The 24086-nt window shown below is 38.8% G+C and overlaps 1 protein-coding gene across 3 annotated transcripts in view; it reads right to left on the bottom strand.

Moving 5' to 3' along the window:
* mtbp (MDM2 binding protein) overlaps positions 1-22866 on the bottom strand; it is a 48332-nt gene extending 25466 nt beyond the window's left edge. Inside the window, exons 1-9 of one of the 3 annotated variants that reach the window (XM_061916147.1) lie at positions 22673-22865; positions 20602-20685; positions 20451-20524; positions 14705-14853; positions 12017-12075; positions 11721-11865; positions 11424-11538; positions 5576-5692; positions 336-430 (exon numbers count right to left, since the gene is read on the bottom strand). In XM_061916147.1, the coding sequence (XP_061772131.1) occupies positions 336-430; positions 5576-5692; positions 11424-11538; positions 11721-11865; positions 12017-12075; positions 14705-14853; positions 20451-20524; positions 20602-20685; positions 22673-22739 (905 nt within the window). In that variant the 5' untranslated portion in view covers positions 22740-22865. Of the gene's footprint in view, positions 1-335; positions 431-5575; positions 5693-11423; positions 11539-11720; positions 11866-12016; positions 12076-14704; positions 14854-20450; positions 20525-20601; positions 20686-22672 lie in introns of those variants that run through there. The other 2 variants (XM_061916148.1, XM_061916149.1) reach the window with 2 other exon arrangements.
* Positions 22867-24086: the final 1220 nt, after the last annotated feature.

Here is a 24086-nt window from a genome sequence, read left to right as displayed (position 1 = left end):
TTCAGATGTTATTGCAAACTCAGTCCTTTCAGAGGAAGTGTTGTGGTTATGATGATATTGAGGAGCATGACTGTTTTGCGGAGTTCAGTCATTGCTCTAGGGCTGGGGTAAAAGCTGTTTTTGAGCCTGGAGGTGCACGTTTGTGTGGCTTTGTAGTCATCCTACTTTTTAAAGGCCATTTAGATTTGCATACCTACATACAAATATGTGGCATACATATTCATAAAAACGAGTGCTACTAAGTTGTAATAGTTACAACATTTCACTTTTTAACAGAGGAGGGTGTTACAGTCCATAGGATTGCATGGAAACCGAAATTTCAGACATAAGGATACAGTTCTAACAGGGTGTTGGACATCAGGAAGCTGGGCATGTCTGACAGAGTAACCAAATGAAGCAGGTCCAAAACTGGTGCGTAGTACTGGAAGACCTGCAAAAATGGAAAAAAAATTAAAAATAAAGGCAACATTGTCTGGCAAAGTTATAATCATCATGCAGATTCTTAAAATCAATACCATTAACTTCCTCAATACATTAAATAATATGGCTGTCTTCAGGATTTGGACATTAAACTCTGTTGGAGGCAGGCGGAGTTAAGTACTTGCTGAGGCTCCCATACAAAAAAAAACAATGCCATAGATTTGACCGATAGTCGACTATGGGCCAAATCTAAAGAATAAGATTTGACTATGAAAATCTTTAGTCAAAGACAGCCCTATAACATATACTAGGACTTTTAACAGATGTACTGTACTCCATTAAAATCATTATGCGTATATGTTTATAACTCCATTTAACAGCTCAAATAGGGATATGTCACTTGACTGATTCTGATTTGAGCTGATTATATTTACAAACCTAGCATGAATGTATTCCAAGGGGACCTTGCATGAGTGCTTTAACCTAATCAGTCTTTTGATGTAGCATCATAGTGTTCATTTAAATAGTGATCACACTGAAATTAAATAAAAAGCACCTCAAACAACATAATCTGTTTGCAATGAAAGACCATATATCTCAGCACGATTACATGTTGTTCGTTTCCAGTTAGGAATTGTTCTTTCTAGAACACTGTCACAGGTCAAGTTTGAAAAGCTGCTTCACACTGATATGTCAAAGTCATTATTTCAGCTTGCCTGCCAAGGCCTAAAATACATTTGTTATAGCTTCCTTTCCTTTGAACAAAACATTTGTATTCCTAGATTGAAGTTTACTTAAGCAAACATACATTTACTCCAGTTTCTAGATTTTTACCAATTTACTGAAATTACATAATTTTGTTTTTAAATTAATTCTTGCTGTGTGACCCTTTATAGGCTTTGAATAGTTTTTGTTGACAGGTATTTTTCTTATGACAAAGACTTATTGGTGGATGCTGAATGTAATAACATGTGATCCCTCATTACTGCAATGCAGAACGAACTGCTGTATAAAAAATATTCCTTTATGAGCCACACTGAAAGTTTGAGCGGCACTGAAAGTGTGGGCACCACTGAAGGCAGTTGCATCACATGTTACATTAACCTACATGTTTTTTCCCTGTCAACCTTAGATTTTCATTAATGCATTACTGAACAGACTGGTCTGGTGTTTACACATCTCAAGTGCTGTGCCTACTTTTTGGTTAAGCACATTTGTGAGTGAAAATGTAAAGTCTACGTGTAAACATAGTTTGTAATTCCAACAGTTTGAACAAATATGCTGTCCTTCAGTATTGTTTTATATTCTGCCAAGAAAATCCCCACCATCTGTTTTATCAGAGCTCTGAGCATTATCTCTCTCTCTTCTCTCAGACACATATAGTATAGTCTGAATGTGTTTATATTAAGGATCCCAAACCAGCCATAACTTCCTGTGCACACCCTTTGGTTTTTATTGTTATGGCTATTAATCTACATCAGAAAGCTCATTATAGTGTGGCTCTTTACCAACTGTTATTAAAGACCTTGTCTCACACAGAATTCTGTTTGTAAACAGATTTACAGCTTTTGCACTGCACACATCCTCCACCTTGTAAACAAACACAGGGGCTCATTGCCACTAAAATGCACACACCTGAAGGATTACAGTATAATAGGTTGCGGTGCTTTAATAATTGTGCTCTTATAGGGCACAGGTCAACTTTGCACCTAAGAAGCAGCGTATTTTGGCAAAATTATTTAGACAAGGTACCATGTAGTATGGAGAACAGCACATCCAAACCGGACAGCTCGTAGGCGTGTGTGTTGCTGCAACACTCTTCTGGAATTATAACGCATTTAATCATCGATATACTAGCATAGCAGTGGTGTGGCGTCAGGGCCAGCAAGGCCTTCTCTGCTGGGCTAACATAACCAGAAATCATGACCATAATACATTTTTTCCCTAAATATCTAGAATCATTCATATTCTCTTCATGTCATAACATGTTTGTTCCAGTGTTGTTGTTTTTAGTTTTAGTGTTTATTAAATCAGAATTCAGCTAGTTTATGTTACCATGCTGTACCAAATCTGCCAGACGCCTTAAGAATCAACAATGCAGGTGTGCACTGTAAGCGAATTGGCACATAGTGATAGACAGTTGCGATAGCCAATCAGGTCACGAGTTGTTGTCAGTAAGGCCTACTTGATGGCCTCACGATGAACGTGACATTTATGTGTCCTGTGATTGGATAGTCATCAGGGATGTTAGCGGACGAATTTGAGAACACATAGTTGAGAGACAGTTGCGATAGCCAATCAAGGTTCAACGTTCAAGTTTTATTTGTCACATGCAGACTACATCACAGTGAAATGCTTTTTTCCATGCTCTTCAGATATTGTGTACAGTGGGTTCCAAACACTAGTTGCAGAATCTAATACACTATCAATCCTTCCATCCATCCATCCATCCATTTTCTACCGCTTATTCCCTTTGGGGTCGCGGGGGGTGCTGGTGCCTATCTGAGCTACAATCAGGCGGAAGGCAGAGTACACCCTGGACAAGTCGCCACCTCATCGCAGGGCCAACACAGAGAGACAACATTCACACTCGCATTCACAAACTAGGGCCAATTTAGTGTTGCCAATCAACCTAACCCCAGGTGCATGTCTTTGGAAGTGGGAGGAAGCCGGAGTACCCGGAGTGAACCCACGCATTCACGGGGAGGAGATGCGAACTCCACACAGAAAGATCCCGAGCCCGGGATTGAACCCTGACTACTCCGGACCTTCGTATTGTGAGGCAGACGCACTAACCCCTCTTCCACCGTGAAGCCCTATACACTAAATACAAAAAAATACAACAACTGAATAGCTCTGCTGTACATTAATTACAAGACAGTTAAGTTGCTCAATAAGTCACAGAAGTTATGGTAGATGTATCAGTACAAGTAGAAGTACAGTAATCAAATACAGTACCAGTGCAAGATCAAATAATGTAACACCATAGGAAGGAACAAATATGAAGGTGTCGATAGTTCTTTGGCAGTTGAGTAATGACAGTAGTATGAACAAAGGTAATGGAACAGTATGACTTCTTTATGCTCTTGTTTTTACGTTATTTTTACATTATTTACAATCATTTAATGAAAAGTATTGTAGTCCGGTAATAACAGGGGTAAGGAAAGTGTTTTTACATTATTTTTTACATTATCTACAGTCGTTGAATGAAGAGTATTGTAGTCCGGTAATTACAGTAGTAAATAAAGTGATCTTGTGCGTGCGGTTTTGTGCAATTGTGATGAGTGTTAATCAGCGGTGCAGTTGAGCAGTCTGATGGCTTGTAGATAGAAGCTCCTCCTGAGTCTCTCCGTGTTGCCCTTGAGACTCCGGTAGTGCTTGCCTGACTGCAGCAGTGAGAAGAGGCAGTTGCTTGGGTGGCTAGAGTCCCTCACAATCCTCTTGGCATGGATCTACACCGCCTGGTGTAGATGTTGCAGATGGTTGGGAGCACACCTCCAAAGGTGCGCTCAACTGATCTGGTCACTCTCTGCAGTCTGTTGCGGTCGTGTGCGGTGCTATTCCCATACCAGGAGGTAATGTTTCCAGTCATAACACTCTCTGTTGTGCATGAGTAGAAGTTTCTGAGGATCTTGTGGTTTAGCTTAAACTTCCTCAGTCTCTTGAGGAAGTACAGACGCTCTTGTGCCTTTTTCACCACTTTGTCTGTGTGTGTGGTCCAGGACAGGTCTTCTGTTATTGTCACTCCAAGGTATTTGAAGTTGGTCACTCTTTCGACCGGCGTCCCCATCTATGCTAAGGGGACTGTAGTTCTTTGCCTCCCGTCTCTTGAAATCCACTATGATCTCCTTGGTCTTGCTGACATTCAGGGCGAGGTGGTTCTCCTGACACCACAGTGCCAGGTTCTTCACTTCACTCATGTAGGCCGTCTCATCTTTTCTGGAGATCAGGCCCACCACAGCTGTGTCGTCAGCAAATTTCACAATGGAGTTGGTGGTGTTTTTAGCCACACAGTCATGTGTGAAAAGTGAATAGAGGAGGGGGCTCAGAACACAGCCCTGGGGGGCACCGGTGTTGAGGATAATGGGTGATGAGGTGCAGTTCCCTGCTCTCACCACTTGTGGTCTGCCTGTCAGGAAGTCCAGGACCCACTGAAAGAGGGTTGAGTTCAAACCCAGGTCCTTGAGCTTGATGACAAGTTTGGATGGGACTATGGTGTTGAATGCTGAACTGTAGTCTATGAACAGCATTCTCACATAGTTCCCCTGCCTTTTGTCCAGGTGTGTCGTGGCGGTATGCAATACGTGTGCGATTGCATCGTCAGTTGATCTGTTTGGGCGGTATGCAAATTGCAGGGGGTCTTAAGTGGGGGGATGGGAGGAGCATATGTGGTCAGATTGCAAGTTGTTGACAGTCACTGTTCTGTTAAAACCAAAAGTTCATATGTTTGTGTGGAAACTCGTTCGGTACACCTCCAAACCGAACCGGAACCCCCGTACTGAAACGGTTCAATACAAATACACGTACCGTTACACCCCTACTATTTAATGATTATTGGTATCTTATGATTTATTGAAGTGTATTTACTTGTATGCAATATTTAATACCACATTTATATTTACAGAAGTATTTTTTTCAAGCAGAGGAATTACCTCCCAAGGAAAGCTTTTAATAGAGTTGATTGAAGTTTTTAAGTTTGCACTTTAATAATCACAATATTGAAGATTAATATCATTTGCAAGTAATGTACAATGCTACATTTTTGTTTACAGATGTATTTTATTCAAGCAAAAGTATTGCCTCCCAGAGGAAGCTCTTAAAATAGTTGTTTGAAATGTATAGCTTAAAAAGTACAATTTATATCTGGTCAAAAAATAACATTATACAAGAGTAACATGCAGTGCATGCAGTGTAATTTCAAACTACTCGTTGATCAAATAAAATCAAAACTTGTTTTTAATTACCTCTGTCATTTGTATTTATTAGTTTCTTTAAAAGGTAGGGGGAAAAAATCTGCAAAAAATCGTAAGTCAAATTCTTGGTGAAAAATTTTATTTTTAGGTCATATCACCCAGGCCTAGTAAAATGGCTCAGTGTTTTGAAGCTCACAAATAAATTTTTGAGGGAAATGCAATAATAAAGGTAGAAAATTCACCTCAGAATGTAGTTTGTGGTCTGCAGTAGAGGACGGGTCTTGCAGTAGACTGGACCTTGATATGTTATGCACTGGGGAGCGCAAACAAAAGCCATCGAAACGTAGCTCTGACATGTACTGAATAAAAGAAGAGAAAAAATATATCAGATATATCCCACCACTTAGCAGCAATCAACAGAGTGTGTGACGGAAAATAAAGTACAGTGTGTAACCATGTTGAACTTGGAAAACAAAGATTGGTGTATAAAACACAGCAGTGGCTGCTGGTCTTTCATACAGGGGAAGCTATTTTTCAGCTACTCTCTAAACAGGATATGTTAGATTTTAAAAAGAAAATGTCATTATGGGGAAGGCATTTTAACCTTTTAGACCTCGGGGCCCAGCTTTTCCACTACAGAGAGAGATGAGGCCCACTTAAACATTTACACTGATTTAGTCATATTGCTCTTGATTGTAATCGTATTCAATAACTATACCTAACCTACTTGCAGATTAACAGGATAGACTTCAAAAATAAAAACCCCAAAATAAATACAAACTAAATAAAAATAGACTACAAAAGAAATGACTCAGAGAAACGGATGAAAATGTTATTTACATTACACACAGCTAAACTGATTAAAATTATAACTAAATGAATGACAAATATTAATAATATATGTTTCTTGAATAAATGGTCACTTAAATAAAAGTGCATTTGTCCAAGGTACACCCCGCCTTCCGCCCGAGTGCAGCTGGGATAGGTTCCAGCCACCCCCACGGCCCAGAGAGGGACAAGCGGTAGAAAATGGATGGATGGATGGATGGAAATTAAAGTGCATTTGGACCCTAGCTGAGAAACAAACATTTTTTGGTAGCCCTCTAGTGGGCGCTCACGGCCCAACAATGGGCCCAAGCCCTATTGTTAAGAAACACTGACTAAGAGGATTGAAAAAAATTCTCCATATCAACTCGTAACAACAGAATGAAAGTTGAAAAATGCTATGGCAGATTGCTGATTCGCTTATTTTGCAGCGGAGGAAAAAAAAGATTTATCCTCAGACAGATCATTGAAGCATCCCACATCCAGGTCAGCTGAGGCAAAGCCCACTTCCCGTACACTTTCAGAGAAGCTCAGTGTCCGATGGACGAACAAAGTCGAGCTTTTATCCAATGATTGTCTAGTTGACTGTCTAAGCTCCCCCATTGAAGTCAATGGACGCTCAACTTCAACACTGTTTATTGCACTTTGATGCTACAAGAATTAAGGAAAGAAGAAAGTTGTATCAGCTGTCGCAAAAGTAAATGATTCTGAATAAAAGTTATTTTGGAATTTTAGCGCATATTTAGTCAATTAAAACTAAGTATATTTTTTACCACATTCTGTTGACATATTAGGGCAAGCTTAGCTTCCCTTGCAGTCTCAAAGCAATCAACATTAGATAGGTAAAAATATTAATGATGTTGCTTGAAAAATGCGGGTCAAATTAATACTAATACATTTTTCAAATCAGATTAACTAAGAGGTTGCTGAGAATTAATTTAAATTCCATCCATCCATCCATTTTCTACCGCTTATTCCCTTCACAGTGGCAGAGGGGTTAGTGCGTCTGCCTCACAATATGAAGGTCCTGCAGTCCTGGGTTAAATCCCAGGCTCGAATCTTTCTGTGTGGAGTTTACATGTTCTCCTAGTGAATGCGTGGGTTCCCTACGGGTACTCCGGCTTCCTCCCACTTCCAAAGACATGCACCTAGGGATAGGTTGATTGGCAACACTAAAAATTGGCCCTAGTGTGTGAATGTGAGTGTGAATGTTGTCTATCTATCTGTGTTGGCCCTGCGATGAGTTGGCGACTTGTCCAGGGTGTACTCCGCCTTCCGCCTGATTGTAGCTGAGATAGGCGCCAGCGCCCCCCCCATCACACAAAAAAAGGGAATTTAAATTCATCACAATTAAATATCAGAGGTGGCGACTTGTCCAGGGTGTACGCGACCACAAAAGGGAATAAGCGGTAGAAAATGGATAGATGGATGGATATTCTTAATCTATGTTGATTGCGTTTTATTTTGCATGAGCAACAAGACTAAAAAAAGGGAATAAATATGCACTTAATGTCTATGAAACACCTTTAACATTATAGCAATGTTTTTTAAACAAACGTTCATCCACATTATTGTGGACCTGTTAATCCTTAAGTGTATTTACTTTGGTATTTTTTTGGTGGAAGTGCTTCCTGCAGAATTTGCATGATACTTTTTTGGACTTAAATTTCTCATGCGGAGGGCAAATTTGCTGTTTAGTGTCTTCCCAACTGACTTGTTTTTTTTCTGCAGAATGTCACTACCTGTTCATGGATGCTGATGCGTCATCCATGTTGCTGCTACTTGATCTCAGTGCTGCTTTCAATAGTCAATCATGAAATTTTATTAGTACGTATCTAACACTTACTAGTATGTCAGACTTGGCTTTTTCTTGGTTTAACTCCTATCTTACTGACAGGATGCAGTTCATTTCCCATAACAACATTACCTTGGAGTATTTTAGGATAACGTGTGGAGTTCCGCAGGGTTTGGTTCTTGGCCCTGCATTCTTTAGCATATGCTACCGCTAGGTGACATCATACGCAAATACGGTGTTAGATTTCACTGTTATGCAGATGGCATCCAACTCTACATGCCCCTAAAGCTGACCAACACGCCTAATTGTAGTCATCTGTTAAAGTTAAAGTACCAATCATTGTCACACACACACTAGGTGTGGTGAAATTTGTCCTCTGCATTTGACCCATCTCCCTTGATCACCTCCTGGGAAGTGAGGGGAGCAGTGAGAAGCAGCAGGAGGCGTACCTTAAAGGCCTACTGAAACCCACTAATACCGACCACGCAGTCTGATAGTTTATATATCAACAAAGAAATATTAACATTGCAACACATGCCAATACGGCCTTTTTAGTTTACTAAATTGCAATTTTAAATTTCCCGCGAGTTTCTTGTTGAAAACGTCGCGCAATGACGACGCGTACGTGTGACGTCACGGACTGTTAGGAAAAACTAGCGCTGCACCACTCGCAGCTAAAAGTCGTCTGCATAATTACACAGTATTTTGGACATCTGTATCGCTGAATATTTTGCAATTTGTTCATTTAATAATGGAGACTATAAAGAACAATGCTGTTGGTGGAAAGCGGTGGATTGCAGCTGTCTTTAGCAGCGAGACACAGCCGGTGTTTCTTTGTTTGTTGTGAAGCGGAGCGGTCAAGCGAACATGTTTCTCTACTTCAACTAGCATGTTTTTGGATGGGGAAATTGTGATATATATTATACCGGAGACCTCAGTGGATTATTCGTCGTCCTGCAGCAGCTGTCAAAAAAGGCAGCTGTGAGCTTGGCTCCTCGGCTTCTCTCTGAGACACTGCGTGTTTACAGCAGCCATCCGACCTTGAGGTATGTCTTTGCTATCTTTAAAATCTAACTAAAACACTATTAAAACAATGAGCAGATAAGGGATCTTCATGAATTATTCTAGTAAATGTGTCTAATTACATCTGAAACGCTCACTTTGCCGCCGCCCGGAGCTGTCGCTTTTTTTTCTTTTTTTTAGTCCTTCATTACCAATATCCTCATTCACAAATCTTTCATCCTCGCTCAAATTAATGGGGAAATTGTTGCTTTCTCGGTCCGAATTGCTCTTACTGCTGGTGGCTCCCATTATAAACAATGTGAATATGTGTGGAGCCCTGCAACTCGTGACGTCACGCGCACATACTTCCAGTAAAGGCAGGGCTTTTCTATTAGCGACCAAAAGTTGCGAACTTTATTGTCGATGTTCTTTACTTAATCCTTTCAGCAAAAATATGGCAATATCGCGAAATGATCAAGTATGAAACATAGACTGGACCTGCTAATCCCATTTAAATAAGAAAATCAAATTTCAGTAGGCCTTTAATGAAATTAAACAATGGAAGTCTAGCAACATTTTGAATCTTAATGCTAAGAAAACAGAATTGTTGCTGATTGGTCCTGCTTGGAACTAGCACGTATTTAATAATACCACTTTAACATTTGACAACAAAACAATTATACAAAGTGACTCGGTACCAAATCTCAGTATTATCGTCGACCCAACTCTCTCGTTTGAGTCACACATTATGAGTGTTACTAAAACGACCTTCTTCCATTTCCGTAGTATTGCTAAAATGTATCCCATTTTGTCCACCACTGACGCTGAGCTCATTATTCATGTGTTTTTCATATCTTGTCTCGATTATTGTAATATTAATTTCGCGTATTCCTATGTCCAGCATTAATAACATATCTGAAATCATTCAAAGGTTTCACATTGTTTCCATTGGGTTGAGTTCTTTTTTGCCCTGATGTGGGATCTGAGCAGAGGATGTTGTTGTGGCTTGTGCAACCCTTTGAGACATTTGTGATTAGGGTTTTATAAATAATATTTGATTGATTGATCAACTGCCTATTTGCACATTTGTGACGGTAACACTGCTTGAACAAATTGCCAGAAATGCATTGCCAGTGACAATGTGTTAAAATTCTCAATAAGATGAATATTAATGATAGATTGACAGCCCTAGTTATTACATAATAAAACATGTCATATACCATTTTGGTGAATTTGGAGTGTTTTCAGCTTCCTGTTAGGTCCGAATCAGCAGGTAAATCTGGTTCTGGTGTAATTGCTCTGTTAGTGCAGTTTGTTAGGTAAAGTATGGACGCAATCAACCAGTTGCGCACACAACAAGCAGGCTGAGAACACTCCAAAAGGTAATTGTCAATCAACTTCTGAGTGTAGTAACTTCAGCTCAATGTATGAATGCTATGTAAACCACAGACATGAGTCAACATTAAAATGACAAAGCAAAGCATCGTAATCATGAACATGTACAGTAATGGTAAGGATCAACATATGCAATAGACACTGTGTGCGTGCGTGCGCATGTGAGTTTGTGTGCTTTTTAAAATACGTTTTTGAACACTTTTCTTAAACATTGGATCAAATTTGATCCGATAAGGGTACATTTTGTTCTAATGAAAAAAAAACTCCAGCAAATCAAATGTATGGAATATTTATATGTCTGTTTTTTTTTCACCCAGTATTTAATTTTCAGCTTTTTGTTACATTTGTGTTGCTGTTTAATAGGGAAACCAAGTTTAAAACAATATATACCAACAATTTAACTTATCCTTAAAATATTGTTCTTTAGTCATTTGAAACTTAGATATTGATTATAAAAGCAATTCATTATTTATCCTTTACTCCTATTCCTCTATCAATGAAGGGCATGTCCTTTCTCTCAACTGACTACAAGTATAGTTTCTGTATCACATCACAGTCGTATTATCCATTCAAAATCTGTCAATGATTTGCTTAGTTAAATTTAACTTATTTATTCAATTATATTCAAACGTCTAATGCCTAATTGACATAAACTGTTTTTGTTTTCAGTGCTTTGAGTTTTCCACATGAAATACAGGACAGCACCTGTAAATAGAAACATTTCCAAAGTATCTTCTGTCAACGTCTTCGTTGTACAGCTTTGTCTGATTAGTAGAGTTGCATCATATAATTTAATAGATACCTCCCAAAGGAACATAATCCGGTGTGAATGCAATGGATGCAAAATATACACAATGACTGACACTTTCATGCTAATCAATTGTTTACATCTTTACTTTCAGCCACATATATGTTTTTCTAAGTCCGACCAAAGGTAAACCAAAAAAATAAAGTATGTTTATTTTTCCCCTCAAAAATTAATACTGAGTGGCAATTATAAAATGCAATAGGTATACTGTAATGCAAACTGTCATCAGAGAAAAAGAAACTGCAGCACATTCCTACTGTGTTACCTTCTTCTCTCTGACCATCAGGCCTCCTCTCCACATTTCACTGGGGTCAATACAGCTTCTTAACTCAGCAGAGTCCACCAGTCCAGCACTCAGGTATGATGCAGTTTTTCTCCAACTAAGACAAAGAGCAAGCGGTAGAAAATGGATGGATGGGTAGAAGAACACAGCAATAATCACAAAAATACTATAGCACTGAAGTATCAAGTTAAAGCCAAATGCATCTAAATTAACAACAGTGAGTCTTCCCCAGCAGCCTTATGATTATGCCTCTAATGCCCTCCAGTGGTACAATCTCACCCTGCAGTATGCTGAGTGATGACAGTGATTTTAGCAGAGTGCCAGCAGGTCATGTGTCTCAGGGCTCCCAGGAGCGGAAGCAGGTCTTTCAAAGCAGGGCACTCCGCAGTATAGCCTAACACCAGAACATCAAACAAGGCTTTACCTGGGGGGTGGGGTGGGGTGGGGGGGTGCAAGGAAGACAATGTTACCAATATCTATATATTTGGCAGTTGTGAAGTGAAAACTGATGAAAAAATGATAGACGGTACCTCACATATGTAGTAAAGTAATTTATACCGGTTGGTTAACTGTACCTGGAGGGGGCAGCTTGTCTGAGAGTGTATGCAGTCCTTCTGCAGCCTCCTCAAGCAACCTTTCCAAAAGAAAAGAAACAGGAACTTCTGTGAACCAAATATGCTTTCTGATATAACATTTCAAATAGATGCGTGAAACCTCAGAGCATTGGCACAAAACATATTCCGCAAGACAGAATAACAAACAGGATTGATAGTATTCCATTAAGGTCCAAATACCCTAGAAGTCATACCGTTTAATATCCAAAGTCAAATGAACACTTGGAAAATTCTGAAAAAAAAACACCAGATAAGCTTCATATGTCAACAGTTTCTGTTTTTTTCACCAATGATGGCAAAGAGGCAAAATGGTACCCAATGATAAACAAGATGATAAATATAGAGATTAATAAAACTGACTGCAACATAAGAAATGGTCTGGCAGCTCAGTCAGTAGAAGCAACACTATCAATTAATCATTATTTATACACCGCAATTATTTTTACAAAGCATAATAAATCCAGATAGTGTACAATATAGTCTACAACACTTATTTGTTCAAGCAATATAAAATAAAAACTACTAAGTATGTGTGTCATTTTACATTTATTATGCAGTGGTAGTTTCATCATGGAAGAGTAATTATAGGGGATGCACTGATCAATCGGCGACCACTCAGTATTGGACGATTTTCTTGAAAAAGTAAGTGATCACCATTGCTGGTTAAAGTCTTTCAATGCCGATCACAAGCACAGATCTTCTCTGGCTAACAATGTATTTATTTTTAGTACACCGATTGACAAGTGGCGAGCAGCTAAGCAGCTAATTAAATATCTCCATACACAGTTTGGAACTGCTCCCCCAAGTCACCTCCATTATGAAAAAGAAACTGCATTCCTTGAAATCTTAAGTATAATAAGTATTAAGATGAGTTTAAACATCTAACATATCGAGCGAAAGTAGGAGAAAATCTTAACTAATTCTTAAGCTAGCCGCTAAGCTAGCAAGAAACAACAATAGAAGTGCTTAATAGGGCTGGACAATACATGGAATTTTGATTTCCATTATAGCTTTTCACGATCACATCAAATATGATAAATCGAAGAAAAAAAACATTATTGGGCCACGAAAAGTGCATGCAAATTCCAGAACTTGTAATGGTGACACGAATGAGGAGAAATGACTAAATTAAAAGACCACGTCTACTAGAAGTTTCGGGCGTCACCATGGTTGCTACTTTTCATTTGACACAGCGCTAGTATGCTTTTTCGAAAATCAACAAATAAAATAAGGCATATGATTTCCGCGGTGACATAACCAAGGGTCAGTTTTAGGCCCTGTTCTTTGTAATTTGTCTTTGATACCGCTTGGCAATGTCATCAGGAGACATGGAATACATTTCTAATTATGTTGATGACACACACCTGTACATTTTCATGTCTCCTGTAGACACACAACCAATGGAGGCACTTTTTAACTACTTTAGATGCTACAGCTTAGATGTCAAAAAACTCTCTCCAGCTTAACCAGCACAAGACCGATGTATTAATCATTGGTCCTGAAGCCCAGAGAATCTCTAATAAAATAAACAGTCACTTTACTTTAATTAATATTCAAAAGTAAAGAATGTGTGTACTTTTTGACTCGGAGCTTGGTTTTATCCCACACATTTCAGTGTTTCCCCCAGAAAATGTGTTATGTAAGGTGGTGTCTCCACGGCGGATAGACCGGGGAGGAGGGTGGGTGTGTTGTAAGGATACCAGGAGTGCTTTGAAAGATAGTTTTATTGTCTAAAAATCGTTTTTTAATTGTTTTGTTAATGTTAACAAGTTCAGAGAATAAGTCCCTGGACACAGGAGTACATTCAGGGAAGGTTTTAATGGATAATAAGATAGTTGTTTTTGATTTGGTTTGCTTATTATCCATCCATCCATTTTCTACAGCTTATTCCCTTTCGGGGTCCAGGGGGGCGCTGGCGCCTATCTCAGCAACAATCGGGCGGAAGGCGGGGTACACCCTGGACAAGTCGCCACCTCATCGCAGGGCCAACACAGATAGACAACATTCACACTCACATTCACACACTAGGGCCAATTTAGTGTTGCCAATCAATTATTATGTACTATTTAATTTGTTTTGCTCTATTAATTGTATCTAATTAAAGAAAATATTTAAACTAGTTAAAATATTGTGCTGATATTTCTGAATCGTCAGCAGCACTCACAATAAATAAATGGAAAATGTACAGTTAATATATGTGATCGGTTTCGGTATTGGTATCAGCTGAGCTCATTAATGGATGATTGGAATCGGCAGCATAAATCCCTGATGGAACATCCGTAATTATAACTCAACCTTGTACTTGCATGTGTCCACCGCCTGTACAGTTAATACTTTAATGTTCAATACTTGAATACTTTGATTGCCCTGTTTATATCATATGTGGTACTGTTTATGTTATGCGAAAGTTTGTGCAGTAGTGTCTTGAAAAATGCTTAAATAAATGCCATCAATCCATTTTCTACCGCTTGTCCCTCTCAGGTTTGCGGGAGGGCTGGAACCTCTCACCTGCCCTTGGGCAGAAAGCAGAATAAACTCTGGACAAGACACCACCTCATTGCAGTTGAATAAATAAATGTATTATTATTATTCAACAAAGGTTTAACAATGGCGACAGTTTGATTAACTGTAGAGAAAATAGAATCTCACTCTGTCAATGTTGCCTGGTCGCACTTTTGGTCCGATTCTTCCTGTTGACTCAGAGATCCCACACACATCTCCAAAGCAGTCGGCTTCTCCTCTTCACTGTTTGCTCTCTGGTAGACTGCTCCCAAATCTTCCCATTCTGAGCTGCAAAACTGCAAACATATATGGAAATTTTCTTTTTTCTTGAAATTAACATAACTGTTAGATCCTAATTAGAGATCCACCGATATGTTTTTTTAGGGCCAATACCAATGATTAGTATTCAAGAAGGCAGATAACCTATATTTAGAGCTGGTATTAATTTGGATTAAAAGTAAACATAAATAGTATATGTCAGTAAACAACTGGTCAAGGCTTTAAGTTTTTTTTTTTTTTTTAACATTAAACATTTGTTTTAGGAAACGACAGTGAACATTATTGCATAACGAATACCAATATAAATAACCCTATTGAATAATGTATATTAATAATAATTACCTCTATTATCAACATTACAATTGCTTCCAATGCAACAATACATAAATGAATAGAATATTTGAATACAAAAGAAAGCAGATAAAAAGGGGGGAAGAGCGGACTATATGATACATATCAGATCGTAGATTGTTATGGTAAATATAGGTTTTAAGGTTTAGAAGTGTGCAGTATTTCTACCCAGTTTCTCCTATGTTAAATGTTAATATATATTTGATGAAACGTGATTAAATGCATTTATATGTGCATGTACAGTATTTATGTATGTTTGTACAGTAAACGTGCGTGTGGATGTGTGTGTGTGTGTGTGTGTGTGTATGTATTTGTGTATGTATGTATGAATGTACATGTAGTAGAGCTGAGTGATACAACAAAAAAATGATCACAATGAATTTTTTCCTATTATCTGAGCTCGATAAATATCTTTTTTGGCTCCAGCACCCCCGCGACCTCAAAAGGGACAAGCGGTAGAAAAATGGATGGATGGATGTCATCCCTACTGTTTATTACTGCAGTATCTTGTAACAGACATTTTCGCCATGTTTGATTGAGGCAATATAAGCTAAAAGCTGACAACTGTCATTTTGTTCATACCTACTAGAGATGCATCAATACAGGTAACCCACGCTACACTCTTTACCAGGTTTTAGAGCCACTGTTTTGCTTCTTATTTGGTACGTTTTGTGTAAGTAAAGAGAAAATTTGAATTTTTTTCTCTCAAATGTATTTTGTTTTTCTGCAGTAAACCAAGTATAATTGATGTAGTGAATACTATAAGACTTTTATTTAAAGTCAACACTTTTAAATGTGTTCTTTAATTACTTGTTTACATCAATGTTTCTCACCAGTAGTTTGGCAAACAGCAAGCAGTGACCCACATTGTGTAGTATATAAAACTCAAATTTAATATCTTATATTGAATGAAATTACATTAAGGTGCAGTTTGAATTTGAGGTATTGTAAAATAATGTGTACCAATACATAAAACAAATGCATTAATTACGTCAGGTACAAAATGTATTTTTATCCACAAACAAAGAGAATGCTTTATACCGGTATACCGCTACTATTTTGCTTGTTACTCCAACAGCAGGGACACGTTTTTTTGAGTAAATGTTATATTAGAGGAGTTGAATCTTTGCAGACACATGAGCAAAAAATCTCTTTAAAAATATTTAGATATAAAAATACCTTTTCTGATTACATTAGTGGGTGTTTTGACTCTCCCAGTCGGGACCAATACAGGTATATTGACATTCTCTGAGTGCCTGCAAGTCCCCATTCAGGGGAGGATTACCAGTGAGCTGCAGCAGATAGTGAAAGTAAAGTCCCTGCTCCTTTTTTAAATATTGTGTTTCAACTTCAATGCTAGTGATAGTCACATTTCTTTATTTTCTTCTTCTGGGCTGCACTTTTAGCTGTGTAAGGGGACGAGGCAAAACGTGATTGAACATTAATTACGTTGTGAGGAGATTGACTTTCCCGACAGTAGAAAGAGATGGTCGTGCACACGGACACGCTTTCACACAAACATTCACAGACTCACACAGGATCATGGTTAATAAAGGTGGATTGTTTTGTGCGGGATTATACCAATCATTGTTGATTCCCTTCTGTTTACTACTGCGGTAACTTCTAACAGACATTTCCGCTATGTTTGATGGAGGAAATATGCTAACAGATCACCACTGTGATCGAACTCAAATGAATCGCGATCAACGATCACAATCATATGATCACACAGCCCTGCTATTAGGGCTGGGCGATATGGTCTTTTTTTAATATCTCGATATTTTTAGGCCATATCGTGATACATGATATACAAACCCCGTTTCCATATGTACAGCTTAAGTTGTTCAACAGTCCAGGATCTTGTTGTCCTATTTTACGCTTCATAATGCGCCACACATTTTCGATGGGAGACATGTCTGGACTGCAGGCGGGCCAAGAAAGTACCCGCACTCTTTTACTACAAAGCCACGCTGTTGTAACACGTGGCTTGGCATTATTTTGCTGAAATAAGCAAGAGCATCCATGATATCTTTGCTTGGATGACAAAGTATGTTGCTCCAAAACCTGTATGGACCATTCAGCATTAATGGTGCCTTCACAGAGGTGTAAGTTACTCATGCCTTAGGCACTAGTACAACCCCCATACCATCAGAGATGCTGGCTTTTGAACTTTGCGGCCATAACAATCCGAATGGTTATTTTCCTCTTTGTTCCGGAGGATAACACGTCCACAGTTTCCAAATATAATTTGAAATGTGGTCTCGTCAGACCACAGAACACTTTTCCACTTGGTATCAGTCCATCTTAGATGAGCTCGGTCAGGCCCCGCGAAGCCGGTGGCGTTCCTGGGTGTTATTGATAAATGGCTTTCGCTTTGCATAGTAGAGTTTTAACTTGCACTGACAGATATAGCGACCAACTGTAGTTACTGACAGTGGTTTTATGAAGTGTTCCTGAGCCCATGTGGTGATATCCTTTACACACCAATGTTGGTTTTTGATGCAGTACCGCTTGAGGGATCAAATGTCTGTGATATCATCGCTTACGATGATGATTTTACGGACCGTAGATGTTAAAATCCCTAAATTCCTTGCAATAGCTCGTTGAGAAATGTTGTTCTAAAACCGTTCCACAATTTGCTAACAAATTGATGACCCTCGCCCCATCATTTTTTGTGAATTACTTAGCATTTCATGGAAGCTGCTTTTATACCCAATCATGGCACCCATTTAGCCTGCACACCTGTGGGATGTTCCAAATAAGTGTTTGATGAGCATTCCTCAACATTATCAGTATTTATTGCCACCTTTCCCAACTTCTTTTTCACGTGTTGCTGGCATGAAATTCTAACGTTAATGATTATTTGCAAAAAAAATTAAAAATGTTTATCAGTTTTAACATCAAATATGTTGTCTTTGTAGCATATTCAACTGAATATGGGTTGGTAATGGTTTGCAAATCATTGTATTCCGTTCATATTTACATCTAACACAATTTCCCAACTCATATGGAAACGGGGTTTGTATATCTCGATATTTTGCCTTAGCCTTAAATTAACACCTGGTACATATAATCACAGCAGTATGATGATTCTATGTGTCTACATTAAAACATTCTTGTTCATACTACATTAATATATGCTCATTTTAAAAAATCACAACTAAGTCAATTGACTAAAACTGTATTTATTAAACAGTTATTAAGCAGGAGCACAAACATTTATGTCATTTCCAAAACTGAAAGTGCACTTTAAAATGTCAGAGACATTTTAAAACAAGCTATTAGTGCACTTTTGTGCATGTCACTAAGATGACATATCAAAACACTAAATTAAAGTGCACTTTTGGTATAGAATGCCCGCCACTAAAATAGTTTAAAACAAATAAAGTGCACTTTTGTGCATGATGTCACACAAGATATTTCAATAAGTGTCAAATACAAATTAGCTGCATAATAGGAAATCAAATAGTGTATGTCCTTTGCAATGTGCTAGTTTACTGCGGACATTATCTCCTTTTGTTGTTGACTGTTTTTTTTATACGGTGTTGATCTGGAAATGTTGGCCTCGGCATTTTGTTGGTGTGGCACCGAATGGAGATGTTGATATGCGGAGTAATCACTCTTCATTCTCTAGCAGGTGACTTTTTAAATGATGCTACATATTAGCAGTAATGCTACTTTGGTTGCAACGCATGTGCCCCACACTTGACAAATTAAAGTTGTCTATTAGACATATTCCTGCTTGAAGCTGAACCACCGCCAGACGATGGACCCCTGCTGTTTTTCTTGGGAATTAATTCTTCCTTCATTTGTTACCAGATTCGCACCTTCTTTCTCTCGTATTACCACTCGCACGGCTTCGCTAACATCACAGCTAACATTACCCAGTCAGCTACCTCTCTGCTCCGCGAGGGCGTATACGTATGTGACATGTGTAAGAAGGTGCACTTTCACTTACTGGAGACACAAGGCGTGGGAAGAGCCTGTAGTGTAATGCCCGCAGCTAAAAACAACTGCGTGAGAACGTATACTTGAACATCACAATGTAGTCTTTTTCTATAATGCACAGAGACAAACCAGCTATATATTAGGTATATCGATATATCGCCCAGCCCTACCTGCTATGTATGTACAGTATGTATTAACTTGTCTATGTACATATGTACAGATGCATGTATATATGTATGAGTGCATTTAAAATATGTTTGTCTCCCAGTATGTGCGGGAGCCAAAGTACACCCCCAAACCCCCAGTAAACCCAACCCAAAACAGCAGGTGCGGTACCCAGGGAGCAAGGGACCCCTAGAACAGGGCCCACAGTGCCGGTGGGCAGACTAGCATCAGGCCGTAGACGGATGCGTCTGGCTGAGGACAAGGCACGGGGGAAGCGAGAGACCACCCCCAAGCCAACAAGAGATCAAGCACAACATCAAGCACAACACCGGCATAAAGACGGGATGCCCCACCCCTGAGGGTCCCGCCATAACTCACTATCTACTCAATTTGATAAAATTTTATAGCAATGCAAATTTATAGCAAATTTTGTTCAATGCAAGACACAAAAAAAGGCATCATGTACAAGAGAGCACAGTACCATGCTATGACTGCCATACGCAGCGTCAATATTTTTACACAAACTTTGAATTTTTGGCAGAAATATAGTTTCTTTCATTTCGTGTCTATCCATTCATCCATCATTCCATCCATCCATCTTTTACCGCTGCGGCATGTTGTTATTTGATTGAATCACGGAATATGAAACTCTGCACGCTCTTTTATTGAGCCCAGGCTGCAAGTGCTTCTTAGAAAATAATGAAAAAAAACAAAATGGAACGATTATGACGCCGGGAAACAAGGACAAAGTGGCCGCAGAGCACTAAGAATAGAAGGAAAAAAAAAACTCTTCACATGCAGCGCAAAGGGGCTGTTGAGCAGTGGGTATAATTTATCTACTTTCCTCCATTTTTATACACTAAATACTGGTATCATATTTGTATCTGTTATATCTCCTGCTGTAGTTATGTAAAAGAAAAAGAAAAAAAAGAAAGATGCTGATAAAAAGAGGCAGATACATAATTACTCAAAATGCCAAGTATTGACGCAGATAATCAGTCAATCTCTAATTCTAATTGTAATACATTTGTCCTGAATTAATGAGATTCTTCTAATTCTTATAAGCAATGTTGTGTTGGATAAGGCAAGTAAATCAGTGTTTTCTCTACATGCCTTTATTTTGGACCATGCACTTTTTGTAATATCTTACTTGGGTTGCTCCATGACAAGCCTGAACAGCAAAGTACCACCTCTGAAGAGAAGGGCTTCCACTAAGAGGACAAGCTGGGGAAAAAAATAGGAAAGCTGCTTGTGAGTGAGACCTTAAGAAGGAAAAAAAACAATGCAATGTCTTAACAAACCTGGGAGCACAGTCATTCTTCGCACAGAATCTTCGGACGAATAGTCCAAAATTTGGTCATACATTTCCTTCATCGGCTGCAGACCTGTGCACAAAGTCAATAATAGCTGTTACATTGTGAAATCACACTCAAATGCACATTGTAATGATGCAAGAGCTTATCAAAACGTACAAGTTGATGTACAACTGTTTTGCATAATGCCTAGCTTTTTTTATTATATTGAAATCTATCCATCCATTAATTTTCTATCGCTTGTCCCTTTCAGGGTCGCGGGAGGTGCTGGAGCCTATCAAGGTGCTGGAAGGCGTTGTACACCTTGGACAAGTCGCCAACTCATCACAGGGCCAACGCAGATAGACAGACTACACTCACATTCACATTCACATTCACACACTAGAGACAATTTAGTGTTTTATCTATCAACCAGGTGCATGTTTTTGGAGGTGGGGGTAAGGCGGAGGACCCAGAGGGAACCTACGCAGTGACGGGGAGAACATGCAAACTCCATACAGAAAGATCCTGAGCTTGGTATCGAATCCAGGACATTCGTATTGTGAGGCACACGCACTAACCCCTTCCCCCACCGTGCTGAAATTAGTGATGGGATCGGCAGTTCTTTTGACTGTACTGAAACACTAGAATCAGTTCCTTAAATTGATTTGTTCAAAAGATTCGTTCACCGAATTACTTCTGCAGCAGCAGTTCTGTGTGCAGGTCAGCGAATCATGAGTCAGTCAGTAACAGCTTCCCCAGCGGCAGATCTCAGTGTGTGTCAGTTCGCGAACGACACAAGCCCTCAGCACCCAATGAACGACGCACACAGTGACTGAACGATATCCTCAATGTGACGTCATCCTCCGCGACACAGTGAGTTCTCTGTGTCAGTAGGTTCGCGAATTTCAAGTCCTGATTCTGAATGAGTGCAGCGCGAACGTGATTCACATGATTCACGTCCTCAGCGACAACCAGTCAGTCAGTTCTTGTAGGTTCGTGAAGCGGGCCTGAATCACTCAGCTACAGTTGTGTGGGCCAGAGGGCGACAGACGTGAACACTCTCTGCAAAAATACATATTAAATTAAGAAACCTTTAACAAATGCCAACATAATAACGAAATGTTAATGCAAACAAAAAGAAAATAAATACCTTCAAAATAAAAAAAATAATTTAAGAGCCAGAAATGCCAACATAAAAACTAAATGTTCTGTAGCTTACGTTTAAAAATATAATAAAGAAAATATCAAAATATCACGAGAGTGTTGTCGTTCGCTGAGTGATTCATGTCGTTAATCCGCGGTGAACGAATCGTTCGCTCAGTCCCTCACCCCACCCTCATGATGACGCCAACGTCGAGGGTTCAGTGAGTCACAGAATGCGCCAGTTCCACTCATACCGGCATGGTCGCGGCGGAGCTCAACTGAACTGAGAAAGGAACGAATCAGTTCATGAAGTGATTCGGTTCAGTACATTCACTCAAAAGATTCGTTCGTTCCAACGAATCGTTCGCAAACGACACAACACTAGCTGAAATCTTATGTAGCCAAGCTAAATCAACAACATGCATCCACACAAACTTCAACCAGAGTACGACATATACTCAATTGTTTACTTACTAACAAGTCCGTCAAATCTAAGCAATATTGTCTTCGTAAAGCCAACATGTTGTATGCATTGGCTTACTTTGTTCGTTACTGCTGTGTCCAATCATTACTGTAGTTACAGTGTAATGCCGTCATCACTGTTGTCAGAGGACTCAGTTTAACACTCAAAATCATACACCATTTTGAATGTTGTTTAACATTAAGTGCTGTAGTTTTTACATCCAGTGTAAATGATTACAATGACCAGTTGCTATACAGTTAGCTATCATGTAGGTGCTTCTGCATTGTTTTATCTATTCTGGTTAACGCTTCCTCATCGTTGTTTGAGTTAAACAATTGTATGTTAAACAATCCAAATACCAATCGCAAGCATTAGCTGACTACTTTGAATATGGCTGGACGCTGACGCTCGCTATTAAACTCACACTACGGACTATGTCGAAGGGAATAAGTGAAACACAAAAACACTTACAATTGCAATCTCCCAGTGGTTTTTCATCAGTCTGACAAAGAGACAAAAACAATACATATCTATCCATTCAGTGTTTTAAAGTATAGCATAAAAAGTCAGATTGTCCTTAGTAAAAGTTGGCAGTAAACTGTCGGCGTGTTGTCAAATTTCCCGCAATTACTTCTTCTTCTGCTTCAACATACGTGTATGTTTCCTTGTCAATCAACTAGAAGATGCTACCGCCACCTACTGGATAGGAACTCCATTACCGGATGGAAATAGTCGTTGAAGTTGAGTAGTTTGTTTTAGGGAAACATTTTAATTTAGATTAGTTTATTGACAGAAAATAAAATCTGCATAATATCATTTGTAATAATAATAAACCATTAAGAACCTTCTGCCTCTAAATGTACACTTGAATTGAATCAATAATTCTTATATTCTATACATCAATTATGAATTAACCCTTTGGTCTAATATTACATTTTATATCCATAGGGGAGCTTCTAGTATCTCCCACTCAACTTCAGCCCTAAATAAAAATCTTAAACATATCCTGTTTTTGTTTTTTTTAATAATTTCAGCCCATCTGATTTATGCCAGTGTTTTTACTTTTGAAAGAGTTGCATGAAATGAGTTATCATTTCAACAGTAAATGTAAAAGAGCTGATGATCTGAGGTTAAGATCAGGCCTAAATATACATAAGATTGATTATACAACTTCTTTGAATGCATCATTTAATTGTTTGCATTATAAACATTATACCAGTGCAATATCATGGAGACAAAAAAAAGTCTCCATTGACTATCATTAGAACTACAATTTTGAACTGTACAGTCATTACACAATATAATCAGGCATTTACTAATTTCAGAGCTTTATTTTTTGATGAAAGGGGAAAAAAAAGAGTACACTTTGTCATATATAATGTTTGGAATTACAGTAGATGGAACAAAATTGGTTAAGTGTTTCTCACAGGAATTTAACAGAATGACGCTTTAAAAATGCAACAACAAGTGAAACATGAATAGGAAGGTAAACTATCGTGTTTTTTGTAGCAGGCAAAATTGTGTGCAAGTGGCCTGCACTTGTGGAGACTGGCACTGCAGACAACGCGCGCGTGTGTGTGTGTGTGTGTGTGTGTGTGTGTGTGTGTGTGTGTGTGTGTGTGTGTGTGTGTGTGTGTGTGTGTGTGAAGGGGAGAGGTGTATAAGTCCTTCCAGCAAACTTTGCAGAAAACTTGTTCTGTCCATGTAATTTTGTCACATCTGAAGAAAACACTTGTTTGCTTGGTCAGCTAAAATACATTCTGAGCTGGCTTTAACCTGCAGGCTAAATCAACATTGGAAGTTGCAGCAACATGTTGGAACAATATACTACATTTTTGACATCAATGCTAACATTAACACGTCAGTAAAAAGCTTATACCAGACA

The sequence above is a fragment of the Nerophis ophidion genome, linkage group LG11 (genome assembly GCF_033978795.1).
Source record: "Nerophis ophidion isolate RoL-2023_Sa linkage group LG11, RoL_Noph_v1.0, whole genome shotgun sequence".
Classification (NCBI taxonomy): domain Eukaryota; kingdom Metazoa; phylum Chordata; class Actinopteri; order Syngnathiformes; family Syngnathidae; genus Nerophis; species Nerophis ophidion.
This window is presented reverse-complemented; position numbering and strand designations above follow the sequence as displayed.